We start from the raw sequence: 24,442 nt of genomic DNA, 5'->3' as shown, positions 1-24,442 counted from the left end.
CAATTAGCGCAGCCGCGCGGGCACCCGCACAGCTCGTGTTGAAGCGGCAGGATCATGACAAAATTCATATTTCACATTTTTACGGAGGCACCATAGAGACAATATTACATCCCAAATATGAGAAAAAGATGGTTTGACAAAATTTGTCCCCTTTAAGTGTTTTTGTCTTCTTGTTTCTAGCAACTTCGCAATTACAGGAGAAGGTCAACCAAGCCCATAGTAGACCTTGCTGATTTTATGAAGCATCTAGCTGACCACTATAAATGTGAGTCTCCCTACGAGCTGGGCATCAGGATACGTAGTCTTGGACTACCCATAGGAGTAAGTTTTTCATTGACTTTTTTTTTTCCTCCAGTCATCATTCTCTTTTTCTTAGCTGTTTTTGGATATGATCCTTGAAATTAATCAAAAACCAACACATGAATGAAAGTTTTCTCTCTGTCTCCTTCAGACTTTAAGTAAAGTGAGTCGTTGTGAGCACAGTGTAATGGACCAGATCAAAGAAACAATTCAGAAAGAGCTGGAAGAGGAGACAAGGGACCAGTTCATAAAGCTAAAGAAGAACATCCTCGAGCCAGTAAAAGGCACAAGCTCTTCCTTTGCAGGGAACTTGGACCTCAGAAAAAAATATGCTTCCTTGACAGCAGCAGAAGTGGTGGTGGCAGTCTTCACAAATGCAGAAAAAGTTTTCAGTCCTGCAATGCTAAGGGTAGGTGAGGGACATTCAAAGTATCTGCTTCAATTGTTAAGAAGAATGGTGGGCAAAATTGAGAAACTGGAAGCATTATTTGGGGCTACACAAAAATGTTAACCTTGATTGCATTATAAATTTGAAAAAAGACATTTTTATATTTTTTTTCCCTCAATGTAAAACAGTTTCCATAATACAGAGAGTCCTCGGGTTAAGACGATCTCGACCTAAGATGTTTCAACTTTACCACGCCCGTGCCCGTCCACCATTTTGTCTGGCTAATGCTTGTCCGTGTTTCTGTGCCAGGAGTATTTTCACATTTTTTGCCCTCGTTTTTAGACATTATCTCCCCAAAGAAGAAAGCTGGGTCTTTAAGAAATGCTTCTGTAGCCAAAAGAAAATGCATTACCATGGAAACGAAGCTCAAGATGATAAAATGATTGGACAAAAGAGAGACACCAACACCACCAAGGCTCCAGTCGGTCGATCGTGGTGACAATTATTAAAGAGAAAGCCTGCATTTTAGTGCACACTGAAGGGTTCCTTTCCTATGTCGGATACAATGATTGTAAAAAAAGGTTCTTTGATACTTGTCAAAATGGAGAGGATTGAGGACCAAGTTCCTTCGCAATAGCTTAGCACAGCCTCCCCTTCTTCTTCTCTATCCACCTCTCATCTTGTTTATCTCAATGTATTTGTTTTTATACAAAATATTTTGATGTGAATTCTGACCTTAATGGTGGAATCCGACTTAAGTTGAAATTCGAGTATAGTTGTTACTGTAGGAACGGATCTCAACGTAGACCGAGGACTGCCTGTATTGTTTTAATATCTTACAGTATTGGTGATATGCTTTTGTCAAAACACTCCAAGGATCTAGAGTTACAATGCATTTTATACTAGAGCTTGGTATTGTTAAAAAGTCACGATTCGATTCAATTTTGATTACTTCTGTTGCTGTTCAATTAAATTTTGATTCAAAATACTAAGAAGTAGATATACACAAATACAGTACCTCTTGTTAGATTTTAAAGATTAGTTTTCATGCCCGTGGGAAAATAGGCAGAAAGGTGGACGACTGGCGAGCACATCTTCCTCACAGTTCTGAGGGCCTTGCCTCACCTGTGTGGAGTTTGCCTTCTCTCCTCGTGCCTGCATGGGTTTTCCCTTATACGGTGTCCTCCCACATCCCCAAAAAATGCATCGTAAGTTAATTGAAGACTCTTAAATTGTCTGTAGATATCAATGTGACTGTGAATGGGGACTTGTTTAGATGTCCCCTGCGATTGGCTGGCAACCAGTTCAGGGAATTATCTCACTTCCTGCTCGGAGTTAACTGGGATAGGCTCCAGCATACCCAAGACCCCGTTGAGGATAAGTGGTGTAGAAAATGCATGTGCATGGTTCTATCACCATTTTGTCGTTGTTTGGTTAAATGCGGCCTCTGTCCATAGAACTAGTCACATGCAAACCATGCCCCGTTGCCAGGAGGTAACACATTTAGTACGATTTGCTAAATCGATATTAAAGTGGTGGTGGGAGGATTATTGCGATGCATTGATTAGCCTATATCAGGGGTGTCAAACTTAATTTTGTCATGGGCAACATTGTTGTTATGGTTTCCCTCAGAGGGCCATCATGACTGAAATTATGAAAATCTTTTACCTCATCATATTTACACATGAAATTTATAAACTAGTTTTGGAGTCATAAATCAAGGGTAATACGTTTTTAAACTATTGCTGATGTTTGGGCACACAAAAACGCTTGCAATATCTCAATGTTGTCATTTATGATATGACAATTTAAAATTTTGGTACAGATTTTTAAAATTGTGGAAATTGATACACACGATTTGCCTTCACAGGCTACATAAAATCATGTGGCAGACAGTATCTGGCCCCTGGGCCTTGAGTTTGATTCCTATTTATGACCCTCACAGAGCTCAATTTCTCCTTGTGAGAAGCAGTTAAAATACGTATTGTGATTCATTTTCATTTGAATGATAAAGTTGTAGTTCAACATTTTTTCTTTTTTTTCAACCTGAATCGCAAGTAAATCCAAATTGGCACTCAGTAGTTCGTTGCTCTTTTATACACTGTACAGTTGTGGCACATACCCGTACATTATTCATGTGTTTTGACACATGTATTATTTTATTATTTACAGCAGCATGTCCGGAAATTCCTAACGGAGGTGACAGGCAACAAAGTGGCCAGAGATCTCTTTCAGTTAGCAATCTGTAGTGGCTCATTAACTACCCCAGAAGACCAGATGACAAAGGAGAAAACTCCTCAAACCTCTGAAAAAACAGACCCAATTGAAGACAGGTCCCTCACATCAAATCCCAGTGAAGGTATTATTTCAAGATGGGTCAAACATGGGATAATGTGTATTTTTGCCACACATTGTCACAATTAAGTTATTTCATTCTGAACCTGTTATTCAGCCAAAGTGAAGCAGTACCTCAAAGATACCCTATCTTCAATTAAATCGGCCATTCATTTGGCCGATATTGCCGTCTTAGAGGAGAAGTTGACAAAGCACTTCCAAGTTAAGGACTTTCATTCCTTGGGTCAAGGCAGCTTCTTGGGGTTCTTGGTTAAACACATTCAGGTACCAATTGCACTAGGAATTATCTGTGTATGTATTTAAATTTCAACTGTTGATCTTGGTCTTTGAAAAACAATTCTCCTGTGTTGGGTGCAGCTACTGCAGGATGTGCTTGGTTCAACTTTGATTCTGAGAAGTTGGGAGGTGAAATATGCAAGATGCTTTTTCAGACCTACCAAACAAGACATTTTCGAGTTCATCAAACAGTGTGGGAAAAATACTGCTTGTGGTCAAGATGAAGTGAGTCCACATCTAAGAAAATAATAGAAAACCAAAACAAAGCTCATTTCTCTTTTTCTCTATAAGTGGAGTCCTCAGTTCATGACACACAACATTTGGGGTTATGAGTAGTTTGCAGCATAAAACTATGTTAATATGTAACAAAAGAATGGTTGCTTCATTATTTCTATGCTTACATTGTGTGAGAAAATTAGTGGGCAATCTTAATTGCCATACTTACTGTTTTTAATTGGATTGTTTTATATTAGGTGGCACGGTGGATCAGATGGAAAAGCCTTGGCCTCACAATTCTGAGGACTCAGGTTCGATCCCGGGCCCGCCTGTGTGGAGTTTGCATGTTCTCCCCGTGCCTGTGTGGGTTTTCTCTGGGCACTCCAGTTTCCTCCCACATTCCAAAAACATGCAACATTAATTGGGCAGTAAATTGCCCCTAGGTGTGATTGTGAGTGCTGCTGTTTGTCTTTATGTGCCCTGCAATTGGCGGGCAACCAGTTCAGGGTGTACCCCGCCTCCTGCCCGTTGACAGCTGGGATAGGCTCCAGCACTCCCTGCGACCCTCATGAGGATAAGCGGCAAAGAAAATGGATGGATGGATGTTTTATATTAATGGTTTAAAAGTGTTTTTTCATTGAAACAAACTGAGGACCCAGTGTTTAAAACAATGCTAAAGTAGAAAACATAGATTTCCTCTCCATTTTCTCAGCTGTCCCACATTGAGTTGGCACTGCGGTCCTACTATGGTGTACAAGACAGTCGAGACTTGGGACATGGTTCACTCCAGACACTGGCCAGACTTGTTCAATGCCAGAAAGATCTAGCTGGTGGAGGACTAAGCCACGTCTTTTATGAGCCTACATTGTTTGCCAAGCTTGGCATTTTAAGGTGAGGTCTCTGGATTGTATGTAAATGTCAAAGCAACACTCATCCTGCCTACCAAGTCCACTGTCTAACCCCTAACATAGAGAGAGTCTTACTAATGCTTTTCCTCCCTTATATCACTAGCGATGAAAGTGGATGTGAAGAAGTGGGGCGCCTTGGGGAGATGTCAAAGGCACAGGCATTGGCCAGTTTGCATTCTTGTCCTCTGTTGGAGGATTTAAGTGAATGGAGTCAATGGGAGCTGATATTTAAACCTTCCCAGGGTGCTCTTAAAGATTTTATTGAAAGAAATGCAGGTGGGTTTTGGGCTACATTGTGGCTATGTACTGGTGGGAAATGAGTTGTCTGCAGCCAAAACTAGGAAGCAATGACCTAATACCTTCCCTTTTATCCACTTATTCAGCTAATACAGGCTTGGCAGCACTGGAAGTGTCCCCAAATTTGCTGCTCAGGATCACCACAGACACAGGAGACAAGTATTTCTCCAAAGCAGCCATGACCCTTGACCCTGTGGGCACAGCTGGCCATCTAGTGTCCATTGTTGTAGCTGATGGGATTACAAATGCTCCAACGGCCCTCCTGGCTAATCATATTCAGAGTTCCCTAGCTGGGGCCATGGCTAATGAAGGTAGCAGCGCAAGAGTGAAGCTTCAGTTATAATATAATTAAAATGCAACCTTATCACATTGCTCCATCTCCATTTTTGTCTTTAGATCTGTCTCAAGCTGAAGAGGACATGTCATGTTACAGAAGAGTGGCTAATTTCCTTTTGGAATGTTTGGCTCGAATTCCAAACAGAATCTGTAAGGCTCTTTTTCAGCAGGTCAGTTGCACTCCTTTGCAAATGAAGAGTACAGTGTCTAAATCTTATACATCCGACTACCTAACAGTGTTTCGGGATTGGCATGAAAACCAATCAAGTAAAAAATACAATTTAATCTATTCAAGTTTTACAAATCATCGATCAAGATAATTGATTAAATCCCTCTACCGAAGTGTTATTATCCCCATTGTAATGGTAACACTGATGTGAAACATTCCAAAACTCAAGAAAAATTTCCGGAAAAAGCTTGAACCTTTATAAATATTTTAATATCAAATGCATACACACACACTTTATTTTATGACACATATGCCAACATAAAATACAATTAAAATTTACATAACACTAAGTAATGAGAACAACGGTGTGTTGCTCAAGTGATAATATTGCTCTGTAAACAGCTTTGTCTGTTTTCATTGTATATGGGTTAATATGTTTTTACACTCTGTGGCTGTTAAAAATGTTAAAATATGACTTAACTTTGCTTGTCAGGAACAAATTATTTCACTGGTATTCATACATTTCCAATTGGAATCCATCCATCCATTATCCAAGCCATTTTTCAGTCACTAGAGAGCTTGAGCCTATCCCAGCTAGCTTCGCGCAAAAGGCGGACTACGCCCTGACCTTTTTTAAATGCTGATAACCCAAGGACAGTAATCTGAATCTAAATTATTGTCAGACCTCTGTTGTCACAAAAAATATTTCAACCTTTTTTTCAGAATAACTAATTGAACTCTTAACAATCATCAAGTAAAATATTGGATGCATTTGGTGAAGTGATATCAGTGATCTGAAATTATTGTGACCTTCAGGTGTTTTTAGAGCCTTTGTCCAGAGTCTTGGGTCAGACAAAGTCGAAACTGGTCTTAATTACTGTGGCCCAGTCAAACGCGAGGCATATTAACTGTTTGCATCGACTGGGAATCCTCTTGGGAATCACTGAATGGGTGAAGGACTACGAGAAAAAGCTGACAGCATCGGAAATCCAAAATGGTTCTTTATATCAAGGACCTTTTGATCAACCCAAAGTCCAAATACAGGTGAATACTACTATCAATCAAAAGTAACATGTTCTGAGTTCTGTAGGTAAACATCTGGGAGGTTGAATCTGTATAAGCAACTAAGAAAGCTGAGATAAGATGAGATATGTCCACTATTTGGAGGTCTGTGGTGTGCTTGTATAAATGGTGGGACTCTAAAAAAATTGAATTCATTCTCGACTTTGTAACATATTACAATTCGCAATCATATTTGCAGTGAGTATTCACGTACACACATTTTTCAGTCCCAATTACAGATTACTAGAAATCTGTGAACTTAAAGAACAAAATTGAATAAAAATCTATTGTTTTATTTTTCAACTGGACTCTATGTACACTAGGATTGTCGCAGTTTCCTTACTATGTGCAAATATAGGAATATTTTTTTCAAGTCCTTCTTCTGTGTGCATCCATGTGCCAATAATTAGGGCACTGAGAAAAGTGCCCAAATTATTGCTTGGTGTGCTTAAACAAAAAACTTTTTTTTTTTCCTGCCTGTAATTATCCATCCAGGGATCTTCTACCACTGATTCGGGTCAGGTTGCAGGGTCATTAGCTTTAGCAGGGACGCCCAGACCTTTCTTTCCACAGCCACTTCATCCAGGTCTACCGGGGGTCCTGATCAGAACACCTCACCAGGCAGTCTCCCAGGAGGCCACTGAATTAGATACCCGAGCCACCTGATCTGGCTCCTCTCAATGCTGAGGAGTAGCAGCTCTCCTCTGAGCGTGGGAGATCACGACTTGATGAAGCCAACAGAACCCCATCATCTGCAAAATGTGGAGGCGGAATTCTGAGGTCATCAAACTAAAACATCCCTACGCCTTGGCTGGGCCGAGAGATTCTGTCTCAGCATTCGCAAAAAGAATCAGTGACAAAGAGCAGCCATGCAAGAGTGCAACTCCTACCAGAAAATAGTCCGACTTACTGCCAGCAATGCGAACCAAACTCTGACAGTGGTCGTACAGGAACCAAACAGCCCACATCAGGGGGTTCAGTTCCTCATACTTCCAAAGGACCCCACCACAGGACTCCCCAAAAGATACGGTAGACTGCCTTCTCCAATTCAGGAAAACACATGTAGACTAGTTAGGCGAACTCCCACACACCCTCGAGGTGAGGTGGTGAGGATGTAAAGCTGGTCCACTGCACGGCCAGGACAAAAGCCACATTGCTCATCCTGAATCTGAGATTCGATTTCCTGACGGACCCTCCACTCTAGCATCACTGAATAGACCTTCCCAGGGAGGCTGAGGAGTGTGATCCCCCTGTAGTTGTAACACACCCTCCAGTACCCATTCTTCAAAAGGGGGACCACCACCCCAGTCTGCCCCTTCAGAGGCACTGTCCCTGATGTCCATGCGATTTTACATAGGCACAAGCAACATATATGCACCGAGCCGGGCCCATTAAGTAAATAAGTATACTTACACCTGCGCGACACCTCTCACCATCTGCAACCCCAGAGTGGGAGGAGAGTCCAACCCCTCTCAAGGGGACTGGCACTGGAGCCCAAGCCATGTGAGGAGGCGAGCCCGACTATATCTAGTTGGAACCTCTCTACCTTACACACCAGCTCGGGCTCCTTCCCTGCCAGAAAGGTGACATTCCATGTCCCTAAAGCCAACTTCTGTAGCTGGGGATTTAATCGCCAAGGCCTTTTGCCAACGCCCAGGTCACACTGCACCTGATCCCTCTGGCCCTTCCCAGAGAGGGTGAGCACATAGGAAGGGGGACCCACGTTAGCATTTTGGGCTATGCCTGGCTGAGCTCCATGGGTGCAGGCCTGGTTCCAGAGTGGGGGCTTGGTGACCCACTTCCGGGCAAGGAAAACCTCCATCCATCCATTTTCTCAGCCGATTATCCTCACAAGGGTTGTGGGAGTGCTGGAGCCTATCCCTGCTGTCATCGGGCAGGAGGCAGGGTACACCCTGAACTGGTTGCCAGCCAATCGCAGGGCACATGGAGACAGACAACAGTCGCACTCACAATCACATCTAGGGTTAATTTAGAGTGCCCAATTAATGAATGTTGGAAGAAACCAAAATTCCTGGAGAAAACCCATGCAGGCACAGGGAGAACAGGCAAATTCCACACAGGCAGGGCCAAGATTGAACCCGGGTCCTCAGAACTGGGAGCCCAAGGCTTTACAGCTGTGCCACCGTGCCACTCAAAGGAAACCAATATCCAATATTTGTCTTCATCATAAAGGTTTATGGAGCCATGCTTTGTCCGGTCCCTTACCTAAGATCTTTTTGCCGTGGATGACCCTACCAGGGGTGTGAAGCCCCAGACAACTTAGCCCCTAGGATCGTTGAGAGTAGAGGAGGGGAAAGGTGCCTGTAATTAATTATGCAAAATTAACACATTATAGCCTGGGCCCTTGGTAATTTGTAATGTATTTGAATCATTGTCAGTCTTTTTGGTTTTGGCAAAGTTAACATTTCATGTGCTTTATTTATGACTTCAGTCTAATGTGGTGGATTCTGGCAGCGTTAGTCTGTCAGGTCAAGACATGAGTGAAAATGATGTTCTAGAAGACGAAACAACAGATAGTAGTCTGTCCTCCGGTCATCTGAACCAGAACCCTCAACAAGGTGACTGATAGGAATCCATACAATACAATTCAGGAAAACATCTTGCTTGCTTTTCCACTAGAACTGACTTGATTTGACCATATATAATACGAATATGTACAAATTTAATTGCCATTAGGTAATATGGTGCAAGGAGAAGAGCCAGTGGAGGAAGAATCGAGTGAAGTAGAGGAGTTTACTTCACTGTCAGACAATGAGATGTCAGAGAACAACAGTGAAGCCGACGATGTGCATGCCAAAGAGCCAGAAATTATGGATTTGAATGAAGGCGAAATCCTCACCTGTCCACCCGATCCCACTTTCGATTTCCACAGAACCATAATTGAAGAAATAAGGTGTGTGGTTGTACTTTTTTTTTTAAATACTTGTCCCAAAAGTAAAGCAAACAATTGGTCCTTCCCTTTTTCTGACAGGAAAAATGAGTTTGGTATTGGTGTGGAACTGACAGCCGAAGGTCTGAACCTGATGCAGGTCCACCAGAACCGACTTGGCAGAAGCTTGGACCGGCTCTCTACTGAGCTGTACAGCAAAGACACTCATTTTGTTTTGGAACTCATTCAGGTATTTGTATCTTGTAAAACAATTGTTAAATCTCTCCAAATTTTATAGCTCCTGCTGAGTATAATGTGTGAGTGTGTGCTATTGGCAAAGCAGCTCAACTTGGGTGGATAAAAAACTATGGCCTGCAAGGCACATATGGAGCACTGTGTTCTTTAATCAGGCCAATCGAGCATTTACGTTATCATCAATAAATTTGTAATCAAAGATGCATTAAATTAGCTACTTTTTCCTCTAAAGTTGGTTAAGTTTTATGTATTCATTCATTCATTCCACTCATTGGCTTCACAGTTCTGAGGACCTGCATTCAATCTCTGCCCTGCCTGTGTGGAGTTTGCATGATCTCCCTGTGTGGGTTTTCTCTGAGATGTCCCGTTTCCTCCCACATCTCAAAAACATGCAACATTAATTGGACAATCTAAATTGCCCTTAGGTGTGATTGTGAGTCCGACTGTTGTCTGTCTCTATGTGCCCTGCGATTGGTTGCAAACCAATTCAGGGTGTACCCTGCCTCCTGCTCATTGATAGCTGGGGTAGGCTCCAGCAGTCCCACGACCCTTGTGAGGATAAGCGGCTAAGAAAATCGATGGATGGATCATGATAACTATTTTATATTAATGCAACTTTCTGGGCACTCAGTTAGACACATGCTCTGATTTACTTTTGTTCGACTTGTTACATGTTGAAGCTGTATGTTAGCACTCTGTCTTTGAAGGGTGTGCAGAGGAGGAGACATTCTTTAGAGGTGGTACAGTCATTGTGGTATAATGAAAAGATCCTAATAATGTATTACAACCATACCTCATTCAATCCACCCTGTTTGCAGAATGCTGATGACAACAGCTACCCATCCGAGTCTGGTGTTGTTCCAGCCCTAGCTTTTGTGGTTGAGAGGGACTGCATTACCATTCTTAACAATGAGACTGGCTTCCAGGAGGCAAACATCAAGGCTATCTGTGATGTGGGTCAAAGCACCAAGGGCAAACACAAATATGGATACATAGGTATGTATTCACTGTGGTACATCTTAAAGGTCAAGTGTCATCCCTACAAACACTCTAAAATAGATATTGTAATGAAAAATACATATAACATTATTCACTTTAATGTCTATACGAAAAAATAAATATGAGCGCAGAGTGCGTCATCCATGCGCAAAGTTGCAGAAGTGTCATTCTACGACATCCAAGTGGTTGCCATATTGGCTGCATCCCGTCCTTGACGTCACCCAGACATTCGCCAATGAATACACACGGTGGACCCTACTATGGGAGACGAACACACCCCTTCTGACACGGAAGCTCTTTTTGAAGAAGAGAACATCACACAACCGAGTGAAGTTACCATTGCAATATTACCCTATTGTTTTGAGTCATATTCAGATGATATGCGATCACGGCCAAACCGCCTCCCCTTCCGATCCAATTCCGCGGCGGAGATGAGCCATCGCGGCTCATCGCAGCTGGCTGGTGTGGCTCATCACGGAGCCGAGCCGGGCTGCTTTAGGGCGTTTTTCATAGCCACCGCAGTCCGCGATGAACAACACTGTTGAGCCAGGGAGCTTTACGGCGTTGTCGTCACACTCGGCTGAGTGAGACATTGTCTCCAGCGTTCTTCAGAGCCACCGCCGTCCGCATGCCTGACGCGCAGCCTTCGGCGAAGCCGTGAGCAGCAGACGCAGTGGCTCGACTGGTGTGGCTCATTTTCCGCGATGATGTGGCTTATCACGGAGCTGAGCCGGGCTGCTTTAGGGCGTTGTCCATGGCCGCTGCCGTCCGCGATGAACAACACCATCGAGCATGCTCAAGCGCTTTACGGCGTTGTCGTAGCACGAGGCTGAGTGCTGCATTGTTGGCAGCGTTGTTCAGAGCTGCCGCCATCCGCGAGCCCAACGCACAGCCTTCGCTGGCGAAGCAACGCAGCAGCTTTCGCCGGCGAGCCCGACGCCGTCCAACGCGCACATCGACACATTTAGCACGCCTGTCATACGTACGCGGATCTTTTGTTAGAGTTATGAGAGACCGATTAGGTGGTCTGACCCAAACTATTATTCTTTTTAGTAGCTGTATACACACCTACCTGTCGTTTGTAACCAACGAAGCTCTCGTCCTCAGCACCCGTGCAATGCATTTTTCATGACGAACCGGGTCTCTTGCAAACGTATGAAGGTTAATTCCATCCTCCCGAGTGTTCAAGCAATGTCCAGCAATGCAAAGAGCTGGCATTTTGGCTAACATGAAGGAACAACGACCTACCTTCCGGAGGTAAAACTAATAGAAACAAAGGAGTCCACTTGAGGGCGGTCCCGCTCTGTACGTCACTTCCTGCTTCTTCTCGAAAGCAAATCCCTCGAGAGGATTTTCATGGCGGGAGTTACAAAAAGCTGTCAAAATCATGTTTTGTGGTGAAAAAATGCACGGGTCCATGCTGCTGTTTTTTCATTAAAACGGACTAAAAAATCATGCATTTCATGACAGCGGCCCTTTAAGTAGAGCCAGCCTTGTTGTGGTATAATCTTGTGAAATGTTCTCTCATTAGTCATGGGGGTCGCCCCCACCCCTCACATACACACAAACACAAATAACAAAAATCCAAAAATAATGGATGCAGTATTAAAATACCTACAATATGTGTATGTACCATATTTTTGCCACCATAAGTCAAACTTGAAAATCCCAAGTTTTCTTCCAAAATGAACAGCACACCTTAAGTGCTTGAGTTCCAAAATTTGTAAATGTTGTTCTGTGACAAGTCCAATGAAGTACACTTGAACTTTAAACGCTACATCCTCCCATCATGCTCTGAGCATGCTTTGTGCAGCTCCCAGTATGCTTTGCGGCACTAAGGACCTCCTTATTGCCACAAAACATGCTGGGAGCATGTTTTCTGCCAATTGTTTCTTCAGTCATATTTTTATTGGTTTTATTATTTGCTAGATATGCTATTCTGTTTACGGGGGTGTGATAATTTTAGTTTGATGTAACACTCTGTGTGTGAACAACATCTTGCCTACACCGTCAAAGTGTGGGGCAATGTAAGCATCGTATGCTTACATTACCTACAAGGCATAGACAAGACTTAACCAGACTTAGCTGTGGTGGCACAAGAATGCTGGCCATGACAACTCGGCAAATACACAAGAAGAAGCTCGTATGCTCACACAGACTAATGTACTCTTATACAACAAACTGTCAACTAGCAATATAACACACAAGGCTTAAATACATGACAATTAGAGATAATGAGGCACTGGAGAGGAGCTGCTGCTGCCCACAGAGCAGTGACCTGGCCATGCCCTTGACAGTTGGTGGAATTGAGAATGTCTTTGAAGTATTCTCCCCACCGATTCACTACATGCCTAGTCAAGGTCAGCGCCCTCCCATTCTTACTATGCACAGTGTTAACGGTGCACTGCTTACCCCTACTGAGACGCCGGATGGTGGACCAGAATTTCCTTGAAGCCATAACCAAACTCCTTCCATGCCCGAGTTTTTGGTTCAGCAAACACCAAAGCTGCATTCCGCAATGGCAACCAGTACCTATCAGCTGCCGCGAGAATCCCACTGGCAAAATGGCCCGATAAGACGTGTACACCAACGGTTTCGGGGAATGCTGCCATGACAGGAGGCGTCCACATTACGGCCACAGCTCTGAAAGTCTGCCTCAGAAATGGAGCAGAACATCATCCACTTGGACTAGATGTCTCCCACATCCCCCAGACATGAGCAAAGTTCTGTTGGAAGATGGATTTGAAACTCCTTCTGATTGAGGATTCTGCCAAAGGTTTCCTGCAGACCCTTACAACACGTTTGGGGCTGTCACATCAAACCGGCATATTCCCCCACCATCGGGAGCCAACTCACCACCAGGTGGTGATCTGCTGACAGCTAAGAAATGCAGCCGCAAGTCCGATGACACAATCACAAAGTCAATCATCAAACTGCGACTGCTGTGGAGAAAGCAAGACAGACACGGTAAATAGCAGGCCAGGTTGCTCGAACACGCTTTTTTATCACCTTTATGACTTTTTTTTTAATTTTTTGGGCAAGCCATCACGCAATCAACCAAATCTGCCTCAGCGATTGACAAATCGAGGACCCCTGCTATAAAAATTAAAAGAAGTTCAAATAGTTCAATAAACCACCAAAGATAGACCACCTTAAAACCATAGCTCTGGATGTCTGCTTTATCAATGGAGACACAGAACATGGCCCAATCAAACTCAAGTGCAGGTCCATGGGGTTAAACGTAGCTTGGTTCTGCAGAAAGTAAATGATGGGGACTTAATAACCATCCTACCCTTTTCCAAAGAGCTTATCCTTACAAGAGTAAAGGCTTGTACATTTACACTATAAAACTGTCCCATTTGAAGGCACTCTATCAAACTATTGGTCAATGTCTTGAAACAAAATCACAAAACATGTTACATTATACAGGAAAAAAACAAAGAAATTCTGATGCATCAGACTTTCCATGTTTTGGCCATGAGACATTGCAGATGCCAGTTGGCTAATATGTCAAACTACGGAGTCGGGTGCACTTGATCAGGGACTCCTAACCCAAATGATTGACAAGGAAAAAAATTAACTCATCAGTCAAGGTACCAGTATATTTTTAAGACTGTCATTTTCATCTCTGCAGGACAAAAGGGTATTGGCTTTAAGTCAGTGTTCAAAGTCACAGACCGTCCAGAGATTCACTCCAATGGCTTCCACTTATTTTTTGACAAGACCTGTGGCCCCATGGGATACATCCTCCCCCACTGGATGGATACTGAGAGGCCCTTGGACCCACAGTTAAATGACACATTTCTTCAGAGGTCTGAAGTGTTTGCCAAGCTTTGATTTTACATATTAACTATTTATTAAGCCCAACATTATACATAATGCGGACAAACTTTAAGTTTACATTATTATAATTATTGTTATTATTGGCTGGTAATGTTACAAGAAAGAGGCAAAAAACTCAGAGGTTCTGTTAGCGATATTAATGAGAAAATGCCTGAATACAAAATTCATTTATAATGGTGATGATAGTGGTACTTGGAGTACTAAGACGTTTTTGGGTGATGCTTGGCATCAAAAGTTAGAGAACCACTGTTTTAGAACATATATTGAAACCACTAGCCACAAGTCTATGTCTTCAGAAACTAATTCTGAATCTCTCCATTTGATCTCTTACTAGCTGGACAACTAAGATCTGCCTTCCTTTGCATTCTGAGAGACATCAGACCCGAAACTTGTTCCATGACGTGCACCCTTCCTTGCTACTATTTTTGCACCGGCTACGCTCAATCACCATCTACAGTCAGGTCCCTTCAGCACTCTTACACTACTTGAATGTGGAAAAAAAGAAGTGATCCTAGATCATATTTTTACCAAGAGTCACTTGTTTTTTTGTTTTTTTTTTACCTGGAGTCATTAAACCAGTTTTATTTTTGTTATTTGTTTTTTCTGTAATCATACAGGCTGAGAACCGCCTTGTAACAATGACTCGTAAAGATCTGGATCATAATGTGCTCGAGGTGGAACACTCGGATGGCACGGAGCGTTGGCTAGTCGTCAAAACTACACTGCAGCCCAAGATGGTGATTGAGTACACACTTCTCACACACCCATCTATTAAGGAGGGCAGAGACACAATCAGATTTATAAAAAATGTAATGCTGCATACAATTTTTATTTTCTGTAGTCATTGTTCCTAGGAAATGCAGAAAATCCAATATGGCTGTGCTTCCAACCCACCTGTGGTGTTGCCTAAATTGCATATAAATATCTCCTTGAGCATTTACACTGTGCAATAATACATAAATAATACAAATCTTGATTGTTATTTCAGTGTAGTTGGCCTGGCCTGATTCCAGTCAGACCACTTTATAGTACATGGTTCCATTTTTTTCATTTTCCATCCATCCATCAATCTATCCATTTTTCTGTGCCGCTAATCCTCACAAGGGTTGTGGTAGTGCTAGAGCCTATGCCAGCTATCTTTGAGCAGGAGGCTGGGAACACCCTGAACTGGTTGCCAGTCCTTCGCACAGCAAATATAAACAAACAGCCATTCGCACTCACATTCTTCTGATTCAGATGTTTCCATTATCATGTTATATCCCATTTTAATTCTGATTTTGTTTTTTCCCTTCAAGCTTAAAGAGAATGTGGATTCCACTGAGCTTGCCCTTGCCTTCCAACTTACCTATGACAAATCCGGAAGTGACATTATGAGTCAGCCACAGAAGCAGCCCGTCTTTGCCTACCTACCTCTTCGCAGCTTTGGCTTACGCTTCATTGTCCAAGGTCTGTTTTTTTTCTTTTTTTCAAACTTTAAGAAACCTGCATAACTTTGTCTGTGTAATATGAAGTGTTACTCCTACAGAAGTGTGCCACCTAACTTCCCATTTTTAACCACATTTTGGGTTCTTTTCTTTTTTGTCCCGGGGGATATTACGTCCACAATTTCCCCCCAAAAATTGAAATGTGGAGTCATCGGACCACAGAACACTTTTCCACTTTCCATCAGTCCATCTTAGATGAGCTAGGGTCCAGAGAAGTGAGCGGCATTTCTGGGTGTTGTTGATCAATGGCTTTTGCTTTACATAATAGTTTCAAGTTGCACTTGCAGATGTAGCGCCAAATTGTATTTACTGACGTTAGTGTTCTGAAGTGTTCCTGAGCCCATGCGGTGATATCCTGTATACATTGATGTCAGTTTTTGAGGCAGCGCACCCTCAGGGATCGAAGGTCACAGGGATTCAATGTTAGTTTTCCATTATGCAGCTTACATGCAGTGATTTCTGCAGATTCTTGTTCACAAAGAGGTGAACCTCACCCGATCTTTGCTTGTGAATGACTGAACAATTCAGGAATACCACTTTTAAACCCAATCATGGCACCCACCTTTTCTCAATTAGCCTGTTCACCTGTGGGATGTTCTAAGCAGGTGATTGTTGAGCATTTCTCAACTTTCTGTCTTTTTTGCAACCTGTCCCATCTTTTTTGGAATGTGTTGTACTCATAAAGTTAATGATTATTTGCTAAAAAAAATGTTATCAGTTTGAGATTGAATATCTTGTCTTTGCGGTGTATTTGATAAAATATAGGTTGAACATGAGTTGCAATTCATTGTATTCTCTTTTTATGTTTAACAAGCAGCTTGGAATGGATTGATGGATGATGGAAACAATGTCCCAACTTTATTGGAATTTGGTTGCTGTCCATTTCTTCTGATGATCCTTGAGATGGTTTTTCACCTTCATTGGGGTCTATCTTTCCTGATCCTTTCCTATCCTGATCTCAGTGTAAGACAGATGAAAGCCCACATGGAGTTTGCTAAAAAAAAAAAAAAAAAACACCCGAAGTACACCAAGATAGTGACAAATAAAATTCTCTGGTCTGATGAGACCAAGGTAGAACTTTTTTTTTTCCTTAATTCTAAGCTGTATATGTGGAGAAAACCAGGCACTACTCATCGCCTGTCAAATACACTCCCAACAGTGGAGCATGGTGGTGGCACCATAGGGTTAAGGTTAGGGCCCCTAAGTACAAAGCTAAAATAATAGATTGCATTTAGAACAACTCCATGACTGTTGAATGGCCCAACCTACTGTAATTTCTCAAGTATAATGCGTCCTGAAGTATAATGCACACCCCCAAAGTTGACTTAAAATATCAAACCCTTCTATCAATGTACAATGCGCACCACCAATTTGCTGCTACCCATATGCTCAAAATATTGGGAGTTATCTGTATTTATATTTTGTTGGGTTTGTACGTGTATTGTTTTTCAAAAAATCGTATGGACAACAATCACTAATAATCGTTGTGCATGTACTGATGCAGTGGTAATGTATATCCCGGGAGAGGCCACAGGACACGGTTGTCCTGGTCCTTGTAAATGTCAGAACAGAATCCCTCAACCAACTCAAATAAATACTAAATGATGACATTTTATTAATTCTGTTGATAACACATACTCCAGTCTTAAATAAATATTTATCACTGACTGAAACATTTTTGCATTAAATATTTGTGCATATAATATTTGTGCATAGTGCAGTTAATCCTCTACATTACACATCCTTGGCCACTTCAAAACTGACTTCAAAAGCAACATCTGGCTCATCTCCAATCTGAAAAATATCCATCGTAGCTACCTTTATTGACTTGGTCCAGTTCTGGTGCCTCCTGAATTCATGAACAGTGATCCTATTTTGCTCCCACAGCATGTCATCCTCTGTGCCATCCATGGCGTTTGTGGGGAAACATTTTTTTAATCCCAACAGTTTTGGTTCTGCAGCGCAGCCTCTCGCCCATCTGACGCCTGGATAGGAAAGCTGTGGTGTCAGGTGGCTATCAAAACAACTTGAACTCAAACTACGTAGAAAGAGAGGGTCATGGGCACATTTTTTTAAAAAAAAAAAGCGACCATTTCAATTGTTTGCACTCTGCCGTTTGTTTTTCAATGTGCCCATGACGCTCGTATTACGTAGTTTGGGCTCACATTGTTTTTATACCCACCTGAAGCCATTGAGGCGAGCTATCGTTGTTTCGGACTGCGGTGCTACTTCCGGGTTGGCGGAATCATCGGCATTAGTGATGACGCATTTCTTTTAAAAGCAGCTGCACAAATAGCCATTGTAGTCGAAATTTTTTTGTCTTCGTTAAAGTTAAAACAAACTCACAGGCAGTCGTTTCTGATCTTTGGTGCAGTGCAAAAAACATGCTACGCTAAGGATCGTAAAATGCAAGCTCCCCGAGGAGGTCATAGAGTTCAGGTTGGGGGTGCACATTACCGTAATAAATATAAATGTGTAACATAAGACATCGAATATCATATCGAAATTTATATATATACCTTTTTTTTTTTTACCACCCTAAGTACCTGTATAAAACTATACAATAGGATTGTATTTTTTATTTTTCATCCATACCTAAATATAATGTGCTCTATTAACTTTTAGAAATTTTCGAGAAATTACGGTAAACCCTGACTAAAACCAAATTCAGCATCTCTGGACAAATCTGAAAGGGCTGTCAACCGACATTCACCATCCAACCTGACTGATTTGGAGACAATCTGCAAGGAGAAATGGCAGAGGATCCCCAAATCCATGTGTGGAAAAAGTATTCCCAATTCCCCAAAAGACTATGTATTAGGTTGAAAGGGTGCTATACTAAATAATGAGCAAAAGGTCTGAGTACTAATGGCTCTGTGATATTTCAGTTTTTCTATTTTAGTAACTCAGCAAACATTTCAACAATTCTTTTTTTTGTGTGTCAATATGGGGTCCTCAGGGTATGTTAATTAGGAAAATAATAAACTTAAATTATTTTAGAAAAAAGCTGAAATGTTGAAAAAAAAAATGAAAAACTTAAGGGACTGAATGCTTTCTGTACCCACTGTTCCTATGTCGTAAAAATTAAAGACATGTCAAACTGTACCTCTGTTTTTATCTATTTTGCTGGTATGCATTTTTACATCAAAGTAAAATGGTATGATTTGTCTCTCAAATGTATCCCAAAAAATCTCAACAGGCCCACTAATAGGATTTTTTTAATGTAAATTAGTTCATACTTCAGTTCACAATTCTCAAAATGAACTAGTTCAGTTTATAGTTTATAATTCAAAATTTTGAACGAAGTTCACTATTCCCAAAATGAATTGGCTAATAGTTCTTTTCTATTTTTATCAATATGTTGCTGATGGCCTATTCCCCTTAAAATATTGACATTTCATTTTTACATTGTTGTCACCCATTCAGTCCACTCTTATTGCTTTTATTGCTGCAGCTTTCACTCTACATTCTCCAAAATATGTTGGTTGAATAATATTTGAAAATGAGGAATTCAAACAAGAATCACAATCAGAATTAATGGCCACATATGTAACCACACACAAAGAATTTGTCTCCGGCAGTCGGTGCCACCCTGGTACAACATTCATGTTGGACACACAACACTGACAGGAACAATCTTGAAAGTGATAACTGAATTCAACACAGCTCTGGCTGTCTATCCGTCAATCCATTTTCTGAGACGCTTATCCTTACATGGGTTGCGGGAATGCTGGAGCCAATCCCAGGTGTCATCGAGCAGGAGGCAGGGTACACCCTGAACTGGTTGCAAGGCATATGGAGACAGACAACAGTCGCACTCAAAATCACACCTAGGGGCAATTTAGTGCCTCCAATTAATGCATGTTTTTGGTATGTGGGAGGAAACCGGAGTGCCCGGAGAGACCCACGCATGCACAGGGAGAACATGCAAATTCCACACAGGAGGGGCTGGGATTTCAACCCCGGTCCTCAGAACTGTGAGGCCAATGCTCTACAGCTGCTTCACCTTGGCTGTTCATATTGAGAAAATATTTTATCTATTTTTATATTACAAAACAAAATCAATTCCACGTCATGGAATACAGAGTTTTAACTGAAGCATTCTGATACAAATAATATTTTTTCCTAGTAATCAAGCGTTACAATTCTGTACTGTATTACAAAAGAGCCACTGAAGAACACATTCCAATTTCAATTTGCATTTATGCAGTTTCCCTGAACGTACCTCGCATTCACGCAGCTGCGACATGCCCGCCATGAATAGTGGCCTGCCACAGTGAATGGCTGGAAATCAAAATCGACAATAGAGTCGTGTTTCTGCAATCATGGCTCAAAATCAAATTTACTAATTATAATGCTCTTTATACTGTATGTATATGTATGTACTGTAGTTACCCAGAAGTTTCTTGGTGACATAAAAGCGGCACAGCAACTGCAAAAAAATGCATCCCCTGTGCACTCCTTTACACATTTTTTTTCTTCCTTTCAGGTGACTTTGACATCCCTTCTTCTCGAGAGGATGTTGACAGAGACAGTTCATGGAACCAGTGGCTACGATCTGAGATACCACAACTCTTCCTTAAGGCCATGAAAGTCTTCATTGTAAGGCAACATCTGCAGACCTTTAAAACTAATTCTATTGAAGTATTTGTTGAATGAATGATTGAATGTTCCCATTTCTGACGTAGTAGAGAGTTTCACATAGTAGAGAAAGACGTCCAGAAGTTTATTTGTCCAGCTTCCTCCATAACTTTCTGGAAATTGTTTTATTCTTGCTCCTTCCAGGATCACCCAGAGTTTACAGGCCTTCGTGGTCTCTGCCAGATCCTGCAGTTTATTCCTCTGCCTGATGAAGTGTTGGACTTCTTCAAGCCTGTTGCCAGTCAGATAATCCAGTTGCTCAAGGGGAAGGCCTTCCTGCCCACACTCACCTCAGGTATTACACACACATAAACATTTTAAGTGTGTTCTGTATTGCAATGTGGCATGATAGAGGATTGGTTAGAACACTTGCCTCACAGTTCTATGGACCTGGGTCGAAATCTGCCCTTAACTGTGTGGGGTTTGCATGCTCTCTCTGTGTCGTTGTGGATTTCTCCCGGTATGGTTTCCTCCCACATCCCAAAAACATGCATTGTATGTTGATTGAAGGCTATAAATAGCGCACAGATGTGAATGGTTGTTTGTCTATGTGTGCCACGTGATTGGCTGGGGACCAGTCCAGGCTGTACCCTGCCTCTCGCCCTGAGTCATCTGAGATAGGGGCTAGCACACAGCCCAGGGAGGATAAGTGATACAAAAATTGTCTTCCAATAAAAAGCAATGCATCAATGTCATTGCTACATATCTCTGAATTTGATGGGCTTGAATTCACGTGTTAGCGGCAATGTCTTGTCCACTTGACTTGAGAATAAAAATTATTCTAGATTCCTAATAGTTGGTGACAGTGGCACCATCAGTGTTTGACTTACAGTTGGGTCTGCCTTTATGACTAGTGTTTTGGTCCATGAGTCTAGCATTTTGTGATTGTGCCTGGATATACCACTCCAATGGATTGTATTCAGTGGATAGATTGATGTTTTCCCCGGACACGCTGGTTTCCTCCCACATTCCAAAAACATGCATTGATTTGAGACTCTAAATTACCCCTAGGTGTGATTGTGAGTGCAACTGTTGTCTGTCTCCATGTGCCCTGCAATTGGCTGGCAAACAGTTCAGGGTGTAACCTGCCTCGTGCCTGATTATAGCTGGGATAGGCCCCAGCACTCCCATGACACTCGTGAGGATAAGCGGCTCAGAATATGGATGGATGAAACAGCTAGAAATTTAAGAGGTTTTACATAAAAATGTTGTTAGCCAATTTGAAATTATAGCCAATTTTTCGGGGCTCAAAAGTTCTGTATATCACTGTTACAAGTACAAGCAATACAAACAATAAAATACAAAAAGACTTCATTTTAAGTGCTATTTATTTCTCATTACCTCATTTTGACAGATGGTCAGATTGTGTACAAGCTACCATCCCAAGTGGCGGTCTGTAAGGATGCTGTGATTCGCAACGTGATCAACCAAGATGAGCTGGAAAAGCATCTGTTGCTATCATATCTCCACCCCAATCTAAGCCCTGCCCCACCTGCTTCTCTGCTGTCTCACCTTGGAGTTCGGAACCTAAGGGGCTCTGATGTTACCACGGTAACCACAGCCATGGCCAAGGAGCTCATGAAAGAGGAGACTATCCATACAGGTGAGTAGAAGAATTTTTTTCATGTTATCAAACATCAATGCTGCCCTATATTCTGAAGATGAATATTTAGGGAATGAATACGAAAAGACTTATTGAACATATTGATGTTTGTCAAAACAGCTCGAAAAAAAAAGTTTGCAAAAACTCAAGTAACAATGTTTTTACTTTAAACTGATTTTATCTGCCTGATCCGATAATTGCATTTTTGCTGATCAGCTAATCCATTTTGACGTCATCATTCGTTGATCCGATTAGTGACGTTCTTGATCGGCTTCGAGAAAGACATTTACTCCACGTCGCTGTATTGCACAGTAAATCTGAAGCTAGTTAGTTTTTGTATATATATATTTTACAGCTTTTGACATAGAACTGTAAATATCTATCGACAAAGTAAGTCATTAAAAAAAACAACAACACGTAATACATGGATAAGACTACAAGACAAATTTGCGATTTCACGATTGCATTATGTCAGACTACTGCAATAAAATCTTGTGTCCCAATACCATCGCATCCATTTTTTATGATCAGTTGGTTTTTATATGGTCAACTCAAATGCCACCGGGTACACTCGTTAAGGACGGGATGACGACACGAGTGGATTGCCTCGACTGTATTATAAGAATAAAATGGGGAAGAACGTGTTTATCAATGGTGTTCATGAGAGGACATTCATTTCAGACTTGCTTGAAGTATGTTCACGTATTTTAAATACAAAACGACTTGCAAGCAGACAACAAAACATTATTTAGCCTAGAAAGTTAGTTTCAACACTCGTGTGGTGTGTAAACATGGTGCCGTTGCTTTGAACACATGATATGACCAGAATGTGACAAAAAGTAGATACGTTAATTGATCAATGTACTTACTGCCATCTGATAGAAGACTATTAATTTGTTCTGTCTGTCACTATACCTTAGTGGCATAAAGAGATCAATAGCTAGATCCATTATTTATTGTAAATATATATTTTATTAACAATTACATACACAAGCATATACAGTAAAGGAACAGGTCATTCAAATAGACTCTTTGCTCCATCTTGTGATCGGATCGGTGATCGGTTATCGTTTATTTAATATCGATGATCGTCTCCAAAAATCCTGTTTGTGTAAAGCCTAGTGTTTACTTCAACAAATCCTTTGTAGCTGATCTGACAAAAAAGAAAGTTTATAGAGTTAAGCCTTGCTGCTTTGGGATCATCATTTTATAACTTAATCATTTTAAAAATCACTGTGCCATTGTATTTCTGACCTTGTAACACTGGCATCAATTAGCTGGACACAGCTGGAGGGGCTCTAATGAGCTGAAGCAGGAAAAATGTTGTACTTACCAGATTGGGCCAATTGCTCCTATTCAGCTATTATTTGTTTATTTATTTAGACTGCCTTGTTAGAATCTGAAGCATTTGTATTAGGGTAAATTGAAAAAAAATTTAACCAATTTATTGATTTGTGCATAAAGACTTGTCTTCTTCAATTGTTCTGTCACGACTCGTAAATTCTAATTCGTTAGAGTAAAACTTACAGGTACATCTGAATAAATCAGAATATGGTTGAAATATGTATTTATTTTCGTACTCATACTTTATATAGATGAATGAAACACTTGGCAATATTCTGTACTTTTGAGAGGGTATATTCTTGCCCAATTTGTATTTTGTACAATGAAAATAATTTTAGTTATTTCTTCATTCAAATCTAGCTTTTGCCATTCTAATTTATTGAGCTGTAGCTGTGAGTGACTCTTTTTCTCTTCTAGATGTTGGTCTACATCAGTTGGCTCGACTCCTTGTTTGCAACTTCAGGGCTGTGGAACATGGTTATGGGGATGGAGACTCAATTTTGCAGACTCTTGGGAGTCTACCCATAATTCCTCTGTCTGATGGGCGTGTGGTGGCACTGGATGGAGACAGTGTGTTTTTCCCACTGGAACAAACCAAGACAAAGAAAAAGAAATATGAAGCCCAAACTGGTAATTACTAACTTTAATGTGTCCTGGATTCAGTATTAATATTGTTCTGTTTCTCTAATAGGGATTAATGTGAATTAATCTGTGAAATGTTCTTGGTGTGATGGTAGATTGAGATCCTGCTTGGTTGTAATTTTCATCCTTTTGTCTACAAAAGGCCACCACACATTCTACTTCAGTACTGTGGTTAAAATAGCAAACGGTAAACTCTCCTGCTTTTCTTGGTTTAGGCTGGATTCCCCAGCTCTGATTTAACGCTATCTAATATGTTTTACAGTTTACATTACATGTAGAAAATCAGATCTGTTTTTTGAACCATGCAGTGTAAATACAGCCTTAGCAATGTCAAAGTGTCACTTCATGACAGTGCAATAGAGTGTAACAAACAAATCCATTCCACCCAACACAGGCATTCAGTAGAGCACAGGCTTGGTTGAACCATTTACAAA

At 41.4% G+C, this 24,442-nt stretch overlaps 1 protein-coding gene and 1 long non-coding RNA gene across 10 annotated transcripts in view; one reads left to right on the top strand and one right to left on the bottom strand.

Annotated features, from left to right (window-relative positions):
* LOC133495296 (uncharacterized) overlaps positions 1 to 10,366 on the bottom strand; it is a 54,287-nt gene extending 43,921 nt beyond the window's left edge. Inside the window, exon 1 of the long non-coding RNA XR_009793540.1 lies at positions 10,246 to 10,366. This is a non-coding gene — a long non-coding RNA (uncharacterized LOC133495296). The remainder of the gene's footprint in view (positions 1 to 10,245) is intronic.
* Positions 1 to 24,442, top strand: part of wu:fj29h11 (uncharacterized) — an 82,621-nt gene that overhangs the window by 30,954 nt on the left and 27,225 nt on the right. For 7 of the 9 annotated variants that reach the window (XM_061809763.1, XM_061809762.1, XM_061809760.1 and 4 more), the window contains 22 exons: positions 181 to 321; positions 452 to 709; positions 2,861 to 3,047; positions 3,141 to 3,307; positions 3,401 to 3,544; positions 4,248 to 4,426; positions 4,547 to 4,719; positions 4,827 to 5,051; positions 5,137 to 5,246; positions 6,062 to 6,289; positions 8,760 to 8,886; positions 9,005 to 9,221; positions 9,300 to 9,447; positions 10,271 to 10,448; positions 14,086 to 14,263; positions 14,629 to 14,755; positions 14,912 to 15,031; positions 15,590 to 15,740; positions 20,268 to 20,380; positions 20,564 to 20,714; positions 21,774 to 22,022; positions 23,784 to 23,996. In XM_061809763.1, the coding sequence (XP_061665747.1) occupies positions 181 to 321; positions 452 to 709; positions 2,861 to 3,047; positions 3,141 to 3,307; positions 3,401 to 3,544; positions 4,248 to 4,426; positions 4,547 to 4,719; positions 4,827 to 5,051; positions 5,137 to 5,246; positions 6,062 to 6,289; positions 8,760 to 8,886; positions 9,005 to 9,221; positions 9,300 to 9,447; positions 10,271 to 10,448; positions 14,086 to 14,263; positions 14,629 to 14,755; positions 14,912 to 15,031; positions 15,590 to 15,740; positions 20,268 to 20,380; positions 20,564 to 20,714; positions 21,774 to 22,022; positions 23,784 to 23,996 (3,784 nt within the window). The remainder of the gene's footprint in view (positions 1 to 180; positions 322 to 451; positions 710 to 2,860; positions 3,048 to 3,140; positions 3,308 to 3,400; positions 3,545 to 4,247; positions 4,427 to 4,546; positions 4,720 to 4,826; positions 5,052 to 5,136; positions 5,247 to 6,061; positions 6,290 to 8,759; positions 8,887 to 9,004; positions 9,222 to 9,299; positions 9,448 to 10,270; positions 10,449 to 14,085; positions 14,264 to 14,628; positions 14,756 to 14,911; positions 15,032 to 15,589; positions 15,741 to 20,267; positions 20,381 to 20,563; positions 20,715 to 21,773; positions 22,023 to 23,783; positions 23,997 to 24,442) is intronic. The other 2 variants (XM_061809761.1, XM_061809764.1) reach the window with 2 other exon arrangements.

The sequence above is a fragment of the Syngnathoides biaculeatus genome, chromosome 22 (assembly GCF_019802595.1).
Source record: "Syngnathoides biaculeatus isolate LvHL_M chromosome 22, ASM1980259v1, whole genome shotgun sequence".
NCBI lineage: Eukaryota > Metazoa > Chordata > Actinopteri > Syngnathiformes > Syngnathidae > Syngnathoides > Syngnathoides biaculeatus.
Note: the sequence above shows the minus strand (reverse complement) of the source record. Positions and strands in the feature narration are given on the sequence as shown.